Source organism: Pan troglodytes, chromosome 18, assembly GCF_028858775.2.
Source record: "Pan troglodytes isolate AG18354 chromosome 18, NHGRI_mPanTro3-v2.0_pri, whole genome shotgun sequence".
NCBI classification, from domain to species: domain Eukaryota; kingdom Metazoa; phylum Chordata; class Mammalia; order Primates; family Hominidae; genus Pan; species Pan troglodytes.
In genome coordinates, this window is record NC_072416.2 from 14158515 (window position 1) to 14176899 (window position 18385).

An 18385-nucleotide genomic window follows, 5' to 3' on the forward strand; every position below is an offset into this window, starting at 1 on the left:
CTGGAAGCCAGGAATGGAGTGAGCCTCTGGAGAGGGGGGACTCATTTTAACCGCGTCCTTTTGTACCATGTCACACATCACCTTGTCAAAACAATAAATCTTAATCTCTCTCATGCATTCGGTCCTGTGACTGCTTCCTAATAAAGATGGGTGATGGTAGAAACTGCCCTCTGCTTTACACACAGCCATGGTGTTAAACTTTCCTGAGCCCCGCTGGGACCCCCACATCTCAGCCAAAGACCTACCCTCGAATCCACAGTCCACACCTCCCTCAGCTTCAATGCTCCTTAGCAAAGGCGTGTGCCTTCTAGATGCTGTCCAACACCATCTGGCTGCCTGCAGGCCTGGGCACCCGCCCTCGCAGTGTGTCTAGCTCCACATAGGTGCACACATTCATCCATCTAATCCTCAGACCTCTCCTTAGCCCCCCAGGTGCCTGGGACACACAGAGGTCGTGCCTGCCCCAGGGCCTTTGCACTTCCTGTTTCCTCCCTGAATGCTCTTTCCTGCATCTTCCCAAAGCTGACCTTGTCTTATCCTTCATTACTTTCTCAGAGAGGCCCTCTTGGCACCCCTGTCTAAGTCACTGGCTGTCATGCAGCTGTTTAATTTCTTTCCTGACATGGATCACAGTCTCAAGCCACCTTGACTAGGTTTTTTCCCCATCAATGATTTCCCCCTCCCAGGAGGGTGTCAGCCTCAGGGTGACAGAAATGGAGTTGACCATGATCACGGGCCTGTCCCCAGAGCCCCGGCAGTGCTCGGCACACAACAGGTGCTCAGACAAGCATTTCGGGTAAGCATGAATGAAAACACACTCCTGATGACCTGCTAAGAATCTGCAAACCTAAGGAGAATTCTCCCACGACAGTTGGGAACCAGATGACTCCAACCCAGGGAGGAGGACAGGGCCAAGCCAGGGCCATCTGAGCCCAGCGCGGAACTTCAAGGAGGGATAAAGGCTCATTTCTGAGTATGCCTTTGGGATCAGGCCCTAAAGAACGAGGCCAGGATGATGTGAACCAGTGCTCACAGAGGCCACGTGCCAGGTGCTTAGCTAAAGGCAATGATGATTTTCTTTTTTATTTTTCAGAAGGGGTCTCACTCTGTCGCCAGGCTGGAGTGCAGTGACGCGATCACAGCTCACTGCAGCCTCGAACTTCTGGGCTCGGGTGATCCTCCCACTTCAGACTCTCAAGCAGCTGGAATTACAGACACACACCACCATGCCTGGCTAATTTTTTGTATTTTTCACAGTGATGGGGTTTCGTCATGTTGCCAGACTGGCCTCAAACTCCTGGGCTCAAGCAATCTGCTCACTTTGGCCTCCCAAGGTGCTGGGATTACAGGCTTGAGCCACTGTGCCCAGCTGACCATTTTCTGTAACTTTCCCCATAACCTATGGGGTAAGGGGTGACCTACCCGTATATTTACAGCTAAAGAAACTGAGGCACGGAGAGACGCTATTGGCCCAAGTCACACAACATAGAGTCAGAATTTGAATCCAGTTCTGACTCCAAAGCCTCCTGGGAATGACAGTGAAAATATGAAAAAACTCCTCTGTACAATGGAATATTATTCAGCAATGAAAAAGAAAAAATCCAATTCATGCCACAACATGGATGAACCTTAAACACCGTGCTGAGTGAAAAAGCTAGACACAAAAGGGCACACTTTATGACCCCATTTATATGAAATTCCAGAACAGGAAAATTAGAGGCAGAAAGTAGTTGAGTGGCTGCCAGGGTCTGGGAAGATGATGGCTAATGAGCACAAGGTTTCTTTTTAGAGTGATGACAATGTTCTATAGTTGACTAAGGTGGAGCACAGTGGTTCACACCTGTAATCCCAGCACTTTGGGAGGCTGCAGTAGGAGGATCACTTGAAACCAGGAGTTTGAGACCAGCCTGGGCAACATAGCAAGACCTGATTTCTACAAAAAATTTTTTTAAAAAGCCAGGCATGGTGGCGCACAGCTGTACCAGGGAGACTGACACTGGGGGAACCCCTTGACCCCAGGAGGCCAAGGTACCATTGCATTCCAGCCTGGGCGACAGACCAGGACTGTCTCTTAAATTAAGTTGAAGGCTGGGCACGGTGGCTCATGTTTGTAATCCCAGCACTTTGGGAGGCCGAGGTGGGCGGATCACCTGAAGTCAGGAGTTCCAGACCACCCTGATGGTAAAACCCCATCACTACTAAAAACACAAAATAAGCTGTGCATGGTGGCACATGCCTGTAATCTCAGCTACTCAGGAGGCTGAGGCAGGAGAATTGCTTGAGCCCAGAAGGAGGAGGTTACAGTGAGCTGAGATCATGCTACTGCACTCCAGCCTGGGCAACAGAGCCAGACTCCATCTCAAAAAAAAAATAAATAAAATAATAATAATAAAGGGGCCTGGCACGGTGGCTCACACCTGTAATACCAGCACTTTGGGAGGCCAAGGCAGGCAGATCAGACACCTGAGGTCAGGAGTTTGAGACCAGCCTGGCCAACATGGGGAAACCCCATCTCTACTAAAAATACAAAAATTAGCCAGGCATGGTGGTGCACACCTATAATCCCAGGTACTCAGAGGCTGAGGCAGGAGCACTGCGTGAGCCTGGGAGAGGAGGTTGCAGTGGGCCAGGATCACGCCACTGGACTCCAGCCTGGGCGACAAAGCAAGCCTCCATCTCAAAATATAAAATAAAATAATAATAAAGTTGATTGTGGTGATGATGGATGTACAACTCTGAATATACTAAAAACCACTGAACTGTACACTTTAAATGGTGAATTGTATGCTATGTGAACTCTCTCTTAATAAAGCTGTTAAAAAGGAGGAAAAAAAAAGAAATCTCATCCAACTCAGTGGGACACCACTGGGTCCTGGCAAGCCTGGATGCCCCCAGGCACAGCTAGTTTCTGTAGCTGAGTGTCGGTGTGCGGGGAGGGCAGACCAAGCTGGGATCCTAGAAGGCATCCCATGGTGCAGAGCGAAGTCGGAGAAATCCCAAGGTCCCATCTAGTGGGTTCTCCCCCAGGGGGTGCCGGGAGCCTGCCCTCCAAGGCAAACGCTATTACCAGCCAGAGCTGCAGAACACACGGCAGGGGTTCAGGTCCCAGCCCTGCCTCTCACTCACTGTGTGACCTTGGACAAGTCATTTGACCTCTTTGAGCCACAGGTCACTTATCTGAAAAATTTAATTGGCGGGGTACAACAGTTCACACCTGTAATCCTGTAATCCCAGCACTTTGGGAGGGCAAGGTGGAAGGATTAGTTGAGCCCAGGAGTTCGAGACCAGCCTGCGCAACGTAGTGAAACCCTGTCTCAACAACAACAACAAAAAATTAGCCAGGCATGGTGCTGTGCGCCTGTAGTCCCAGTTACCTGGCTGGCTGAGGTGGGAGGATCACCTGTGCCTGGGGAGGTTGAGACTACAGTGAGCCATGATCAGACCACTGCTCTCCAGCCTGGGCAACAGAACGAGACTGTGTCTCAAAAAAAAAAAAAAAAAAAATTTTAAATTTATTTATTTATTTATTTATTGAGATGGAGTCTTACTCTATCGCCCAGGCTGAAGTGCAGTGGCATGATCTTGGCTCACTGCACCTCCGCCTCCCGGGTTCAAACGATTCTCCGGCTTCAGCCTCCCGAGTAGCTGGGATCACAGGCGCCCACCACTACTTCCAACTATTTTTTGCATTTTTAGTAGAGATGGGGTTTCTCCATGTTGGCCAGGCCGGTCTCGAATGCCTGACCTCAAGTTATCCACCCACCTCGGCCTCCCAAACCGCTGGGATTATAGGTGTGAGCCACTACATCTGGCCAAAATTTTTATTTAAATTTAACTAATTTTACCTTCCTAATGGGATTTTGAGGAGAATTAAATTAAATTAAATACCCATAAAGTGCTCAGCACAGCAACTGGCCCACAGTAAATCCTTCCAAAGTCCCAGCAGTAAGAATAACCATTCTTATTTCATTATTCAGGAAGACAACTGGTTTCCAAACATGGAAAAGCAATACTCCCCCCAGATATAGGCCTCGCTTGTTTCTTTCTGTGCAAAATTGTAGGAGGACACCAAGTCCCAGGGAATGCTATGTGTTAGCAGGAACTTTCTGGAAAATCAGGAAACCTGAGTCAGTTTGCCCCTAAAATGGGCAGACTGAGGGATCACTGAATTTAAGGTTGAGAAACAGAAGATTCCATCTTCACCAAGGACATTCCAGGGAAAAGGGACTCAACCAAGCCAGGGCCATTTGATCTGAGCCTGCAGAAAGAGCCTGGAGAACCTTCTAGAAGTGGCTAACTCTCCTGATGATAACCATTTTCAGCAATAGGTCAGAGGTGTCCAGGCCGGGACAGAGGAATGGAACCTGGGCCTGCTTGGGCCCCTCTGGCCAGACCCCCTCACGCCACAGCCAGGGGGTGGCCACCAGGGAAGGCTGAGGTCACCTGTGCCCGCTGGATCTTGGAGCATCTCGTGCAGCAGGCTGAGTGAGGAGAGGGTCCGCGTCTGCACAGCGCTTGCCTTTGCAGAAAGTGGCCCCACGGAGTCCAGCTCTGTGCAGGAGGCCTCCCTCAGCACTCCAGCCCGGAAGCTCTGGACGCAGGTCAGGCGGGAGGTCAGGCCGGGCTGCGGACCAAGAGGGGAAGGGACAGCTCAGGCCAGGATCTAGCCATCCACAGGACCCAGCTGGGACCAAGGGGAGGAGGGACGAGGGACACATCAGAGCTGTAGACCCCCCATTCCCCACTCAGCGAGGCTGGGGAGGAGACCCTGAGGGCTGCATCCCTGCGTCACCCACCCCTGGCTCGCCTGGATTGTGGCAACATCAGCCCAGGCAAAGGCACACCGGAGATGACAAGGACGAGGGGAAACAAGAAAGTCTAGCAGACAGTGACCCCCCAGGAGAGGAATGACAAAGCATCAGTATGAAAACATTTCAATCAGCAGAGGCCCACCTCCACCTCTTAGATGCTGAGACTTTTGATAATAAGTCAACACGAACAATGATCACTTCTCATCCTCCTGCAGATGTTTGGTATTTACAAAGCACTTGCCTCTTCAGGGAGCTAGAGACAGAGGTGGGGAGGAGGGCTTGGGGAAAAGGACAGAGGGGCGGGCGTGGTGGCTCATTCCCGTAGATCCAGCACTTGGGGAAGCCAAGGTGGCCGGAACGCTTGAGCTCAGAAGTTCAAGATCAGCTTGGGCAACATAGCAAGATATTATCTCTACTAAAAATTTTTTTAAAAAACTAACCAGGCATAGTGGTGTGTGCCTGTAGTCCCAGCTACTTGGGAGGCTGAGGCAGGAGGATCACTTGAGCTCAGGAGTTCAAGATCAGCCTGGACAACACAGCAAGACACCAACTCTACTAAAAATCCAGAAAAAAAAAATGTAACCAGGAATGGTGCCTTGTGCCTGGAGTCCCAGCTACTCTCAAGAGGCTGAGACAGGAGGAACGCTTGAGGCCAGGAGTTGAAGGCTGCACTGAGCCATGATCACACCACTGCACTCCAGCCTGGGTGACAGAGTGGGACTCTGTCTCTAAGGAAATACATACATACATACATACATACATACATACATACATACATACAATAAAATAAAACTTCTTGAAGGAAAGAGGAGAAGGGAGGGGAAGGGGAAGGGAGGAGAGGAGGTAAAGGAAGGAGGACCAAGAAGAGAAGGAATTGGAGGAGAGGAAAGGAAGAGCTGAGGAAGGAGGAGGAGGGAGGAGGAAGGAGGAGGAAAAGGGAGGAGGAGGAGGAAGAGGAAGAAGAGGAGGAGGGTCTGGGAGAGCAGCAGTCAGGGGCCCAGCCCAGCCCAGCCCAGCACTTACGGCCACTCCAGGCAGGGCCTGAGAATGGAGTGATGAGCGTCCCCTGCGCAAGGAGCACCGTGCCAGGTCCTTTGTCTTGTGTAGCCAGTCCCCATGGCGCTGGTATGTGGTGGGACATCGGCCCAGGATGTCCACCTGGGCAGACAGGGTGGGCGACAGGTCAGCCTTCTGGCCACCTCTACCCCCTACCCCCTTCCCATCTCCTGGCCTCACCTCATCAAAGGTCTTGGGGCTGTGGGCCCCTGGGTGGCCCTGCAGGAGGCTCAGCACAGCACGCTTCACGTTCAGCACCCAGCGTGGCTCAGTGGGATGGGGACACAGGTGGGCCACACGCCCAGAGTGCAGGATGAAGCGGAGTGGGTTACGGCCCAGGGCGGCACTGCAGGAGGAAGGACAGGGGTCAAGCGGGACCCTCCAGTGCCCCAGGCCACTTGCGGACTGCCAGAGGCCACAGCATCCCTGCCTTCCTGCAGGCCAGCCCCCATGGGAAGCTCCCAGGGAACCCCACATCCCCCCACTAGATAGCCTTTGTTCCCTCTGCAGCTGGGCTCTGGGGCAGCCAACTCTGCTCTGAGCCACCCCAGCCTTTTCACCCCGGGACAAATGGACAGGTGTGTGAGACAAGTGTCAAAGAATAAAAGGCTGAGACCCCAAGAGCTGCCTGCATTCCAAAATGCCTCACTTAATCCCAAGGAGCTGAAGGCATTCTGGATGTGCCACCCCAAAATATGCCACTTGGGAATATTGGCTTTTTTGTGGACCAGTCTCGCTCTGTTTCCCAGGCTGAGCTCACTGCAGCCTCAACCTTGTAGGCGTAAACGATCCTTCTGCCTCAGCCTCCCAAATGGCTGGGACCACAGACACGTGGCCACCATGCCCAGCTAATTTTTAAACCTTTTGTAGAGATAGATTCCCGCTACGTTGCCCAGGCTGATCTCAAACTCCTGGGCTCAAGCAATCCTCCAGCCTCAGCCTCCAAAGCTCTGGGATTACAGGCGTAAGCCACCGCACTCCAGCCTCTTGTCTATTTTGAACCGAAGACTGTATTTGTTGAGAAACAGCAAATACGGGGAGAGGCTTTCTCTGAACTCCCCTCTTCTGCCTAAAGACAGATCCTCCAAAAGGAACCTAATTGTCATCGATGCTCTCCAGGGAGTTTCATCCACCTGGGGAGAGCAGCTCTCATCCTAAGAGAGGATGGTGCAAGTCGACACCACACCCAGACAAACTTTATCCCACACTAGCACATCTCCTGTCTCTTCTTCCAAGGGTCCCTTCCTCTTTCCTAGAAACCATCTACTCCCCTCTAACTTGCCTCCCTCCCTCCTCCCCTTTCCCCATGAAAATGGTGTATAAGCTCCCAAGTCTCAGCACTCTGGGGAGCCTTCACTCTTTCATTCCACGATGCCCCTGTGCGTATAAAAAAATCTATCTGACTCTTCTCCTAATGTCAGTTTATTTCTAGACACAGCTATTGAACCCAGAAAGGTAGAGGGAATCTTTCCCTCCCCTACAGATCCCACCAGGGAGGTAATTATCATCCCTCCACCCACATTCTGGATGAGGAAACAGGCTCAGAGCAATGTAGTGTTTTGCTTGGGGCTCCAGCTGGGATTTGAACCCAGCCAGGCTGGCTGTGGAGTCACAGGCTGCAGAAACCCCGAACTGGGAGTGACTTGAGACTGTCATTGTTGAGACAAGGAAATGAGGTCCTGAGACGGGGGACTTCTTGGAGGATATCACACAGCAAGTCAGGGAAGGAGCTGGCACCAGAATTCAGCCCCGTGCTCCTCCCGCCTGCCCTTCCCCTGGCAGAAAGGTGCCTGGGTCTGGTATCTGCAGAGTGAAGGGATGGGGAAGTGAAGGGGTGGGAAGTGAGGGGTGATGGAGTCCTCCTTCCCTGCGTGGAGTTGGAAGACAGAGATGCTTCAAGACCAAAGGGAAACCGCCAAGTCCCCAGACCCTACAGGCTAGCAAGACAAAACCCTGGGGAACAGGTATGTTACCACTTCTACCTTCCAGGGGGGTAGCGGTCACTCTCCAGCTCCAACTAAAGCCTGGAGGTCTTCCTAAGGCAGTCCCCTGGGTCTCAGGCCTTGATGCAGAGAAATGCTAATGGCACCCACCACTCCCAGAATAGCAAGTGTCAGTCTGGCCTCCAGGAAGTGACAACCCCTGGCCCCGCTGACTTAGCATTTCTGATGAGGAGCTGGGGGACAATAGTCCCCTTGGAGGAGACCCTCCCCTTGCCTTTCAGTGAGGATCTATCTGTCCCTCAGCAGCATTCCCCATCCTGGTATCCCTAGACAAAGGCTTTATTTCTTAACAAATGAATTTGCAATAAAAACGGAAGAGGAATCTGCAGAGAAGGAGGTGTCTTCAGGCTGGCGGCCGCTCTGAGCTTTGAGACCACTGAGGCCCTGTCAGGGAGGCCTGGGAAACAAGCCACAGGGAGAATCCCAGACTTGGCTGGGTCACAAAAGAGGGGCTTAGCTTGGGGTGGGAGAGGATGCGGTCTCGGCAGAGTGGGGGAGGGGAAAAGGCAGACCTCCATGGGCCCGGCAGTCCCATTAGCCGGAGTCTTCCAGAACACACTCAACAACGATGCCCAAGGGGTGATCGGCAGGTGTGAAATCTGGACATGCTAGGGGTGACAGGCAGAACTACGGGATGAGTTCCTCCCACCAGGTAAGAGAAGAGCACCTGCGGCTATCTGGAGTCACCCAAGGCTTCTACATGAAGGCAGCCCCCCCGCGGTCTTCATCGGTGTTTGACAAGGTCAAAACAAATACAGAAACTTCTTTGAACTTCAGTCCAAGATGGCATCTTTTTGCTACAGAGAGGTCACCCTAACCAATTGTCCTAATCTAATTCAGTGCACCCAGAGCCCGACAGCTGTTGAAAGGCGGCAGAGGACTCACACCTCCAGCCCCATCGTGAGCAGGTCCCAGCCCCATGGCCAAGTGTCTTACCTCAGGCTCTCCGACTCCTTCAGAAGCTCCACCTTGGCCCCCAGGATGGATGTCACCTGGAAGTCTTGGAGCTGAAGCACAAAGCACCGTGAGTTGGTGACCTCTCCTGGGATACCCCGGGAACTCGCCAGCACCCCACCCACAAAGCAGTTCTAGGGCCCAGCAGGATACATGAACCCATGTTGGGGGCAAGGCAGAGAGACCCCTCCCTTGACCAGGTACCAAGCCTGGGTGGTGAAGGCTGAATGTCTCACTGAAATAATCAAGTACCTACAGCTCCCTGCTAAACGTCTGGAAAGTTCTCATTTTGCCCAAAAAGACGCTGGAAGTTTGGTTGAGGGATTCATAGGACTATATAGTACCAACAAGAATATGTGACATCATAGAGCAGACAAAGGCTTTGCCCATGATGAAGACTTGGATATCCCACTGTCACCATGGGGTGTGTGTGGCGGATGAGTGGAGGGGCGGGGGGTTGCAAAAGAAGGTAGACTTTCTAAAAATGGAAAATATCCTCCCTAAATAACTGATTTCACTGTTTAAATTTAATAGAGCCGGTCACAGTGGCTCACACCTGTAATCCCAGCACTTTGGGAGGGCAAGGCAGGCGGATCACTTGAGGTCAAGACTTCAAGACCAGCCTGGCCAACATGGTGGAACCCCATCGCTATTTTTTAAAATAAATAAAAAATAATTTTTTTAAAGGATGAAGTTCTGCTACATCCTACAATAGAGAGGAACCTTGAAAATGTTATGTTAAGAGAAAGAAGCCAGACACAAAAAGTCAAGTATTATGTGACTCCACTTTTTTTTTTTTTTTTGAGAGGGAGTTTTGCTCTTGTTTTCCAGGCTGGAGTGCAATGGCGCGATCTTGGCTCACAGCAACCTCCATCTCCCGGGTTCAAGCCATTCTCCTGCCTCAGCTTCCTGAGTAGCTGGGATTACAGGCATGCACCACCACGCCCAGCTAATTTTGTATATTTAGTAGAGACAGGGTTTTTCCATGTTGGTCAGGCTGGTCTCGAACTCCAGACCTCAGGTGATCCACCCGCCTCGGCCTCCCAATGTGCTGGGATTACAGGCGTGAGCCACCGCGCCCGGCCTATGTGACTCCACTTATATGAGGTACCTAAAAACAGGCAAGTTCAAAGAGACAGAAAGCAGAACAGAGGGGACCAGAGTCTGCAGGGTGGGAATTGGAAGTTACTGTTCAGTGTGCACAGAGCTTCTGTTTAGGATGATGAAAAAGTTCTAGAGATGGAGGGTGGTGATGGTTGTACAACGATGTGAAAGTACTTAATGCCACTGAATTATAGACTTAAGATGGTTGAAATGGTGTATTCCATATTATATTTTAATCACAGTAAAAAAATAAAAATAAACCAGACACAAAGGAAAACATCCTGTATAATTCCATTAGAGAGAAGTTCAAAGACAGGCAAAACTCATCTATGGTGATAGAAATAAAAAAGGAAGGCTGGGCATAGTGGCTCACGCCTGTAATCCCAGCACTTTGGGAGGCCGAGGTGGGCAGATCACTTGAGGTCAGGAGTTCAAGACCAGCTTGGCCAACATGGTAAAATCCCATCTCTACTAAAAGTACAAAAATTAGCCAGGCGTGGCGGAGCACACCATGCACTACCAGTAATCTCAGCTACTCAGGAGGCTGACGCAGGAGAATCGCTTGAACTGGGGAGGCGGAGATTGCAATGAGCTGAGATTGTGCTATTGCACGCCAGCCTGGGCGACAGTGTGAGACTCCATAAAAAAAAAAAAAAAAAAAGTTGTACCCTTGGGAGAAGTGACCAAGAGGAAGTATGAAGGAGGCTCTGGGGGTTATATTTTGTTTCTTGCTCTGGTGATCGCTACGTAGGTGTTTGGTTTATGAAAATTCCTTGTTTTGAAGATTTGTGATTTTTACACTTTTTTCTCTAAAAATATATTCATTAACCTCCCAAGGGGCCAGAAAATTTCCATTTTCACCTAGAATCTTTGAAATACACCAGTTCTTTATATCTTTGCCAACATTTGACATTGGCAGCTTTTCTTAAGTGCTTAAAGCAAACAAATGAATAAAACTGCAACAGAACACAGTTTGCTTTGTGAAAACTGGCCCTGCAGATAAAAACAATCACAAGTGTTTTGAAGGGTGTGAAAGGATGATAAAGATTAATAAAGCAGCATCTCTGACATATTGGACACTTTAAGAATTCAGAGGCAGCTCAGGGCCACTCCATGAAAGACCTCATTCTGTGGTCTACATGAAAATACAACAAAACGGCTTTGAGAAACTCTTGTTAGCAAGTGCTCCAGCTAGTACAAAAATGCATCACAATATGAGATGAGACTCCAACAGAAACTAAAAGGCCTTTTACGTGGGTTGAGAGGGTTTATCCAGGAAAAATATGAGGGTTATCAGAAATGGGACAGAGGCAAATGAGCAAGCACTTCTGCTTGCAAGAACATTGAGGAGCTTCCAGAAAATCTCAATGAAAAGAAATCTGCAACCACCAAGTGGGCCTAGCTCATAATTCTGCCTTAACCCAGGACTAACACCACTGGACCTTAGTGTTTGCCTATAACCTGAGCCTGTGGACCCAAGCACTGCAAGGCTAGTGTCCACAGGGCAGGCCTTCCTGGGAATAGACTTCCACCCAGTCTATTCCTTTGTCCAAAGGCTTGACTAGGTTTGACTTTGCACACACCCTTGGACTTGCAGACATGGCTCTCAGTCCACCCCTAGGGCACAGTATGTCCCCGTTCTATGGCTCTTCTCACTCCAAGAACTCCTCCAACCTGCCCTAAAAATATTCCTTCCTTAACCTCTGCTATTCCCCGATTGGGCCCTCTGTGGCACCTCTTACAATCAAAATTGCACCATTTTCCCACATTCCTCCCAAGGGTCCTCACTTGCCAAATATAAGATTCCTCAGAAAGCTCATCTGTTGATTAAGCAAATTGGAAATTGGAGGTGAGGGGCTGTGGCTTCCTCTTAGTCCTCCCCAGCATCAGCGTGATCTCCCGGTTGCCCAAAGACACTCACCCATAAAGCCATCTGGCACAGGCCAAGCACATCAAGGACAGCCAAGCCTTGGAGGCCAAGACCACTCCCCTCCACCAGGACCTCCTGCAGGCTGGTGCTGGTGTTGGTGGAAAAATGATAGGTGTATCTGGTGCCCACAGGGAGGTGGGGCCCAGCTGACCCTGAAGGGCAGAGAGAGACAGCAATGTCACCTTGAACCTGCAGCCCTCTGGGATCCCAACTCCACCTCCAGCCATCCTTGCTCACACCTCTCTCTCTCCATCTGGGCCCTGAGCTGCCTGTCCCCAGCTTGGGGAAAGGTTGGGTAGCTGCATACCCTCATAAGAGTGAAAAAGAAAATAAAGATAATAACAGTAAGTGCTCAATAAGTACTAGCCAGTGTCATCATGGGCCAGGCTTTCTTCTAATATCAAGGTTTCTCTGCCTGGGCACTAATAATAGTTGGGGCCAGGGAATTCTGTTTGTGAGGGCTGTCCTGTGTGTTGTCAGGAAATTTACCAGCATCCCTGACCTTTACCCACAAGATGCCAGTAACCCAGCCCAGTTGTGACAACCAAAAATGTCCCCAGACTTTGCAAAATGTCCCCAGGGGAGGGAGGGCCACAATCACCCCAGTTGAGAAGCATTCATCTACAGTAACTCAGTTACGCTTCATAACCAACTTTGAGGTGAATACTCTTTTTTCTCCATTTTACAGAGGAAGAAACTGAGGCTCAGAGAGGTTAACTAACTTACACAATCCCCAGCTGGGATTCCACCCTTGGGAGTCTGACTACTCACCTATCACTTTGATGGATATCAAGTGGGGCTGGCGGGGGTTAGGGTGGGTTGTTATTCTGATCTTTATAGAAGATAAAGCTGTAAAGCTGCCCAGCCTTGGGGAATCTGGGGGTGAGGAGAGTAACTGCTCTGGGGAAGAGCTGATTTAGGGAACAGAGAGGTCTGTAATTATCGAGCCAAATCTCTAACCTTCTATTGAGGCCAGGGGATCAAGCATGAAACCTAATTATAACATCTCACCCCTCCCCATGGCTTGTGATTGAACTGACATTTTCATGTCAATTTCCTTGAGACAGAACCACACCTCATATTCCTAAGATGCTTCTCTCTTTCCAAAGAATTCGTTCCCAAGGTTCTTTCATCTGCTCCACTCCAAAATGCAAATGGCATCACCTGGCCAAAGACATTTATTCCACCTGGGGCCCACAGGTATGAGGAGGAAGCCTTGGGGGCTGGGATGGCTTAAGGCATTTTACTCTGAGCTTGCTATTCATTTCTCTAACTCTGTGGGTGACCTTTGCAGAACTGGCCTTGGTCCTCCCAACTGGTATCTTTGGGAGCATGGCCAGGGCCCTCTGGGGCTGTCTCTAATCCCATCTTACAGCTTCACCCCCATTGGGCCCTGTACTGGGCTCAGGCTCCTGGTCATGAGAGGTGTGATCAGGCGTCCTGAGAGAATCACTCACCTGTGCACGCAGTCATGCAGGAGGCCGCCTGCCCCACCTGCGAATCTGGAATTTCTGAAATCGCAAATCAGATGGAACCAGGGTGAGGCCAGAAAGAGGCATAGGATAGCCCCACGCTACGGGCCACTGACCTTACTCCGGGAAGAAGATGAGAAATGATAATGCCAGCTCTCCCCAGACTTTGCAAAATGTCCTCAGGGGAGGGACGGCCACAAAGACTGGAATTGATTGCCCTACCCTTTCTCCAATTTGCTCTTGTCCATCTTGGGTACTGGCACCATCATCCCTGATAGCTCAAGCTGCCAATCATTCGTGCTTCCACATCCCTCATCACTACCTGAGTCCAATATGTCAGCAAGCTCTGCCAATTCCATCAACAAATGCAGGTCTCCATTCCTCCCATCCATCAATCCATCTACCCATCCCCACTCCCATCTATCCACCCACCTGCTCCCTGCTCCTATCCATCCATCCATCCAACCACCCCCACCCCCACTCCTATCCACCCACCCCCAATTCCCCTCCTATCCATCCACCCACCCGCTCCCCTCTCCTATCCATCTATCTACCCACTCCCCACACCCCTCCTATACACCCACCCCCAACCCCCCTCCTATGCATCCATTCACCCACTCCCCCTCCCACCCATCCATCCACCCACCCCCAGCCCTCCTCCTATCCATCCATCCACCCATCACTTCCACCTCCTATCCATCCATCCACCCCCCCATCCGTCCATCCACCCCCCAACCCCCCAATCCATCCATCCACCCACCCACTACCCTCTCCTATCCATCCATCCACCTACTCACCTATTCCCCCTCCTATCCATCTACCCACTCACCCACTCCCTCTCCTATCCATCCATCCACCCACCCACTCCCTGCTGTTATCCATCCATCCATCCACTCACCCACTCTCCCTCCTATCCATCCATCCACCCACCCACCCACCCTCTCCTGTCTCCTATCCATCCAAGTGACTTGCCCAGGTGCACACAGCTGGTTAACGGTGGAGCCTTAGAATTTGAACCCAGGCACTCTGGCTCCAGAGTCCCCAGCCATACCCTCATCCTGAATGAATCAGACAGTAAGTGAGCAAATGAGTAATGAATGGAACACTAGCAAGACCAAGAGGCTGCTGCAGGAAATAGCAGGAGCTGGTGCTGCTCCCTGTTGAGTGTCTCCCTTCTCCCACCATCGAAGGGGCAGAGGACAACCAGGGCATGAGCAGATGTGGTGAGGTGGCCCCTCGGCCCCCAGCTCAGGCTGCTAAGGAAACTGCCAGGGATTCCTGGAGCTCCCTCCCTGGGAAGGCCAGCACCCCTCCCTCCCTCCCTCCAGCCACCCAGCCCTTCCACTGCCACCTACTTTCAAGCCTTGTTTCCCCTTCCTGCCAGCCACTTGCAGGATCTTTCCCAGGCATCACCCGTGCCCTCCTGTGCATTAAGCAGGCATTCATCTGCAGCCATTTCCATAGGATGGCATTTCAATAATACCACTTCCATCCTCAAAACCACCCCGCTGCACCTTGACTGGTCATTGCTACACTTGCTGACCTGTTTAATCCCTCGAAGAACACATTGTGCCTGGCTGTGGTGGCTCATGCCTGTAATCCCAGTACTTTGGGAAGCTGAGGTGGGTGATGGCTTGAGCTCAGGAGTTCGAGACCAGCCTGGCCAGCATGGCGAAACCCCCTCTCTATAAAAAATACAAAAATTAGCCGGGCGTGGTGGTGCACACCTGTGGTCCCAGCTACTCGTGGGAGGTGGGAGAATTGCTTGAGCCGACAGGTGGAGATTGCAGTGAGCCGAAATCGCACCACTGCCTGGTGCGATCGTATTCCAGCCTGGGTAGCAGAGTAAGACCTTGTCTCAAAAAAAAAAAAAAAAAAAAAAAAGGAAAAGCAAATCATTTCCCCAAAATGGGGAGGGGTGGGGGTAGGGTGCATTATATACTATTTTGTTTACACCCTTTAAAACAACAGGACATGGTAAGATATCTGGCAGGGTTTTTTTCTCCTAAATATTTTGGCACATCTAACAAAACCCTCTTTGCATTCAAGTAGAATACCAACAGATAAAACCACATTTCAAAGACATTCAACCCAATCAATTTCCCTTCCAACTTTCCTTCAACTCTTTGATCACTTGGACACTGGGCACCAAATTAAACATATGTGTGCATAATCATTACGTTCTCGATTGTGCCCAAGCCCAGCATCCTGCTTGTTTGCTCAACAGACAATCCCTACATCTGCTTTACTGCTCAGCTAGGCTACAAAGCAGCCTGGCCCACCAGCCTCCATCCACCATGACCTGCAGAAGTGAGCTGAGCTCTGAAAGCATTGTGCTTGAATTAAGCCTGTACCCCTTCCATTTCCTGAACGCTTAAACACATTTAAAATATTTTTTAAATTTCAGAAAAATGAAGTTCATGTCATGATAAATTCATAACAGATTAACCAAGGATGGGAAAACACTGCACACTGGAGGTAATAAATTCTTCAATCAGATCCTACTCACTTCTAGGAAGAGATCTGAAATGGACTGAAATGAGTGTCATCTCTAGCCAGCAAATGAAATCAAGTCCCATTTCAGCTTTCTCAGCTGTCAATTCTGGTCAGTGTGCATTCTTTTATGAAACCAACACAATCTACCAAGTACCTATAGCATGCCAGGCAGCGTTCTATGCTGAAATAAAAGCCCAAATATCAAAACAATTACATCATTTACAACAAATAAAAGACCCCACAATCTGGCCCGTGCTCTCCAGTATGTGGCTATGAAGCATCTGAAATGTTACTGGTTACAGAGAAACTTTTCATTTAATTTTAATTAAACAAAAAATCAGCACTCAATTCACTTATTAGAAGACTTTCAGCCTGGTGCAGTGGCTCATGCCTGTAATCCCAGCACTCTGGGAGGATCACTTGAGTTTGAGACCAGCCTGGGCAACATGGTGAAACCCCGTCTCTACAAAAAATATTTTTTAAAGAAAGAAAACTTTCAAATATGTTTGAAACAACTTGGCACAGTAGCTAAACCTACTTTCTCAACTCTAAGTTTTAAGAAATCTAAAGACAGATCAAGTATTTGCAATGAAAATTTAGCATCCGAATTGAAATATGTCATAAGTATAAAATACACATTAAATGTTGAATGGGAAATAAATCTCATTAATACTTCCTATTGATTACACTTTCTAATTATATATTGGATATATTGGGTTAAGTAAAATGTTATTAATTTCACCTGCCTTTTTAAAAATTTGTATGTGTGGGTACTAGGAAAATTAACATTACTTGCATTTTTTGTTGCTGAGACAATGTCTCACTCTGTTGCCCAAGTTGGAGTGCAGTGGCATGATCTCGGCTCACTGCAGCCTCGACCTGCTGGGCTCAAGCTCAGTGGGTCCAGAAGGCAGCATTTTCTCACTCAGGGCTTCAGATCTGGTCTCTGCAGCTCCCCAATCCCTGCCTTGTCTGAGTTTCCAGAGGATGCTGGTGGAGCATGTGAATGAGAGATGAGGATTCACCTGTCATCTCTCGCTCCTCTTCCCCATGAAAAGCAAAACAAAAGGTGGCAGCAGAAAGGCAGTTCAACAGGCATCTGGCTGCAAAAGCGCAATCCCAGGCGCATCTGGGCTCTCCCTTGCTTCGCTCCAGACAGGACCAGGAACGCGCAGCAGTTTTACTTACTCTCCGCAGTCACTGCCATCAGCGGCCAGAGCAGGACCAGACCGAGGAGTCCCACGGGGGCCGGCATCACTTCCTGGGCCAGCCCCGTGCCACAAGCCTCAGGCTCCAGAGCAGCTCAGCGTGGTCCTGAAAGGAATCTTTTTCCCCAAAGAGGAGGGCTCAGCTTTAACCCACTCTCCCAGCCCAGGAGGGTAGAAGGGGAGGTGGGGGGCATTCAGAACAGAGATCCAGCCAATCAGAAGCCTCCAATAAAGTTATTAGCACCCCACCCGACAGAGAGGAGGGGAGGGGACTCCTGAACAATTAGGGGAAAAAAAGCCTAGAGGGGAAAAAAAAGGAGCTTGACTACTCTCCTAGCCTTGTAGACGGAGATCTCAGGTCAGAAGGCAAGACGGTGTAGTGGTTGTTTCTTTTTAATTGCAGTATAATTATATTTTAAAAACATAAAATTGACCATTTTAACCATTTCATTTATTTTAAAAGACAGGGTCTCAGCTGGGCACGGTGGCTCACGCTTGTAATTCCAACACTTTGGGAGGTCGAGGCGGGCAGATCATGAGGTCAGGAGTTTGAGACCAGCCTGGCCAACACAGTGAGACCCCATCTCTACTAAAAATTTAAAAATTATCTGGGCATGGTGGCGAGTGCCTGTAATCCCAGCTACTCAGGAGGTGGAGGCAGGAGAATCGCTTGAACCCGGAAGGCAGAGGTTGCAGTGAGCCAAGATCGCGCCACTGCACTCCAGCCTGGGCAACAGAGCTAGATTCTCAACAAACAACAACAACAACAAGGTCTCAATCCGTCACCAAGGCTGGAGTACAGTGGTGTGGTCATGGCTCACTGCAGCCTATACCTCCCGGGCTCAAGCAATCCTCTTGCCTCAGCCTCCCAAGTAGCTGGGACTACAGGCACTGTGACACCACACCCACCTCATTCTTGTATTTTTTGTAGAGATGGAGTTTCACTACGTTGCCCAGGCTGGTCTTAAACTCCTGGGCTCAAGCGATCCACCCGCCTCAGCCTCCCAAAGTGCTAAGATTACAGGCGTGAGCCACGGCACCCGGCCCATTTTAACCACTTTTAAGTATTCAGTTGAGTGGCGTCGTGTCCACTCATGACATTGCGCAACCATCACTACTGTCTAGTTGTGTAGTCTGACATTGGGTTTGTCTTTCCCAGTGCTCAGGTTAGGAAAAGCCAAGGGGAGGCCTGGCTTAGCAAGGCCTTTGGAAATGGCTCTTATCACAGCAGCAGTGGGTTTTTCAAAGCTCCAGGTTCAAGGCCTCCCAAGAGGACAAGGAAGTAATTCGGGAGGCCAGGGGTCTGCTCACACCTGCTCAGCGTTCATTCTAGGTCCCACATCTCTGCCTC

General features: G+C 50.1%; 1 protein-coding gene across 3 annotated transcripts in view; it reads right to left on the reverse strand.

Annotated features, from left to right (window-relative positions):
* LOC101056957 (uncharacterized) overlaps positions 1–17973 on the reverse strand; it is a 156705-nt gene extending 138732 nt beyond the window's left edge. For 2 of the 3 annotated variants that reach the window (XM_063797670.1, XM_054668208.1), the window contains exons 1-6: positions 13316–13778; positions 11850–12010; positions 8807–8877; positions 6048–6213; positions 5835–5969; positions 4444–4624 (exon numbers count right to left, since the gene is read on the reverse strand). In XM_063797670.1, coding sequence (XP_063653740.1) covers positions 4444–4624; positions 5835–5969; positions 6048–6213; positions 8807–8877; positions 11850–12010; positions 13316–13331 — 730 coding nt within the window. In that variant the 5' untranslated portion in view covers positions 13332–13778. Of the gene's footprint in view, positions 1–4443; positions 4625–5834; positions 5970–6047; positions 6214–8806; positions 8878–11849; positions 12011–13315; positions 13779–17014 lie in introns of those variants that run through there. The other variant, XM_016929426.3, reaches the window with a different exon arrangement.
* Positions 17974–18385: the final 412 nt, after the last annotated feature.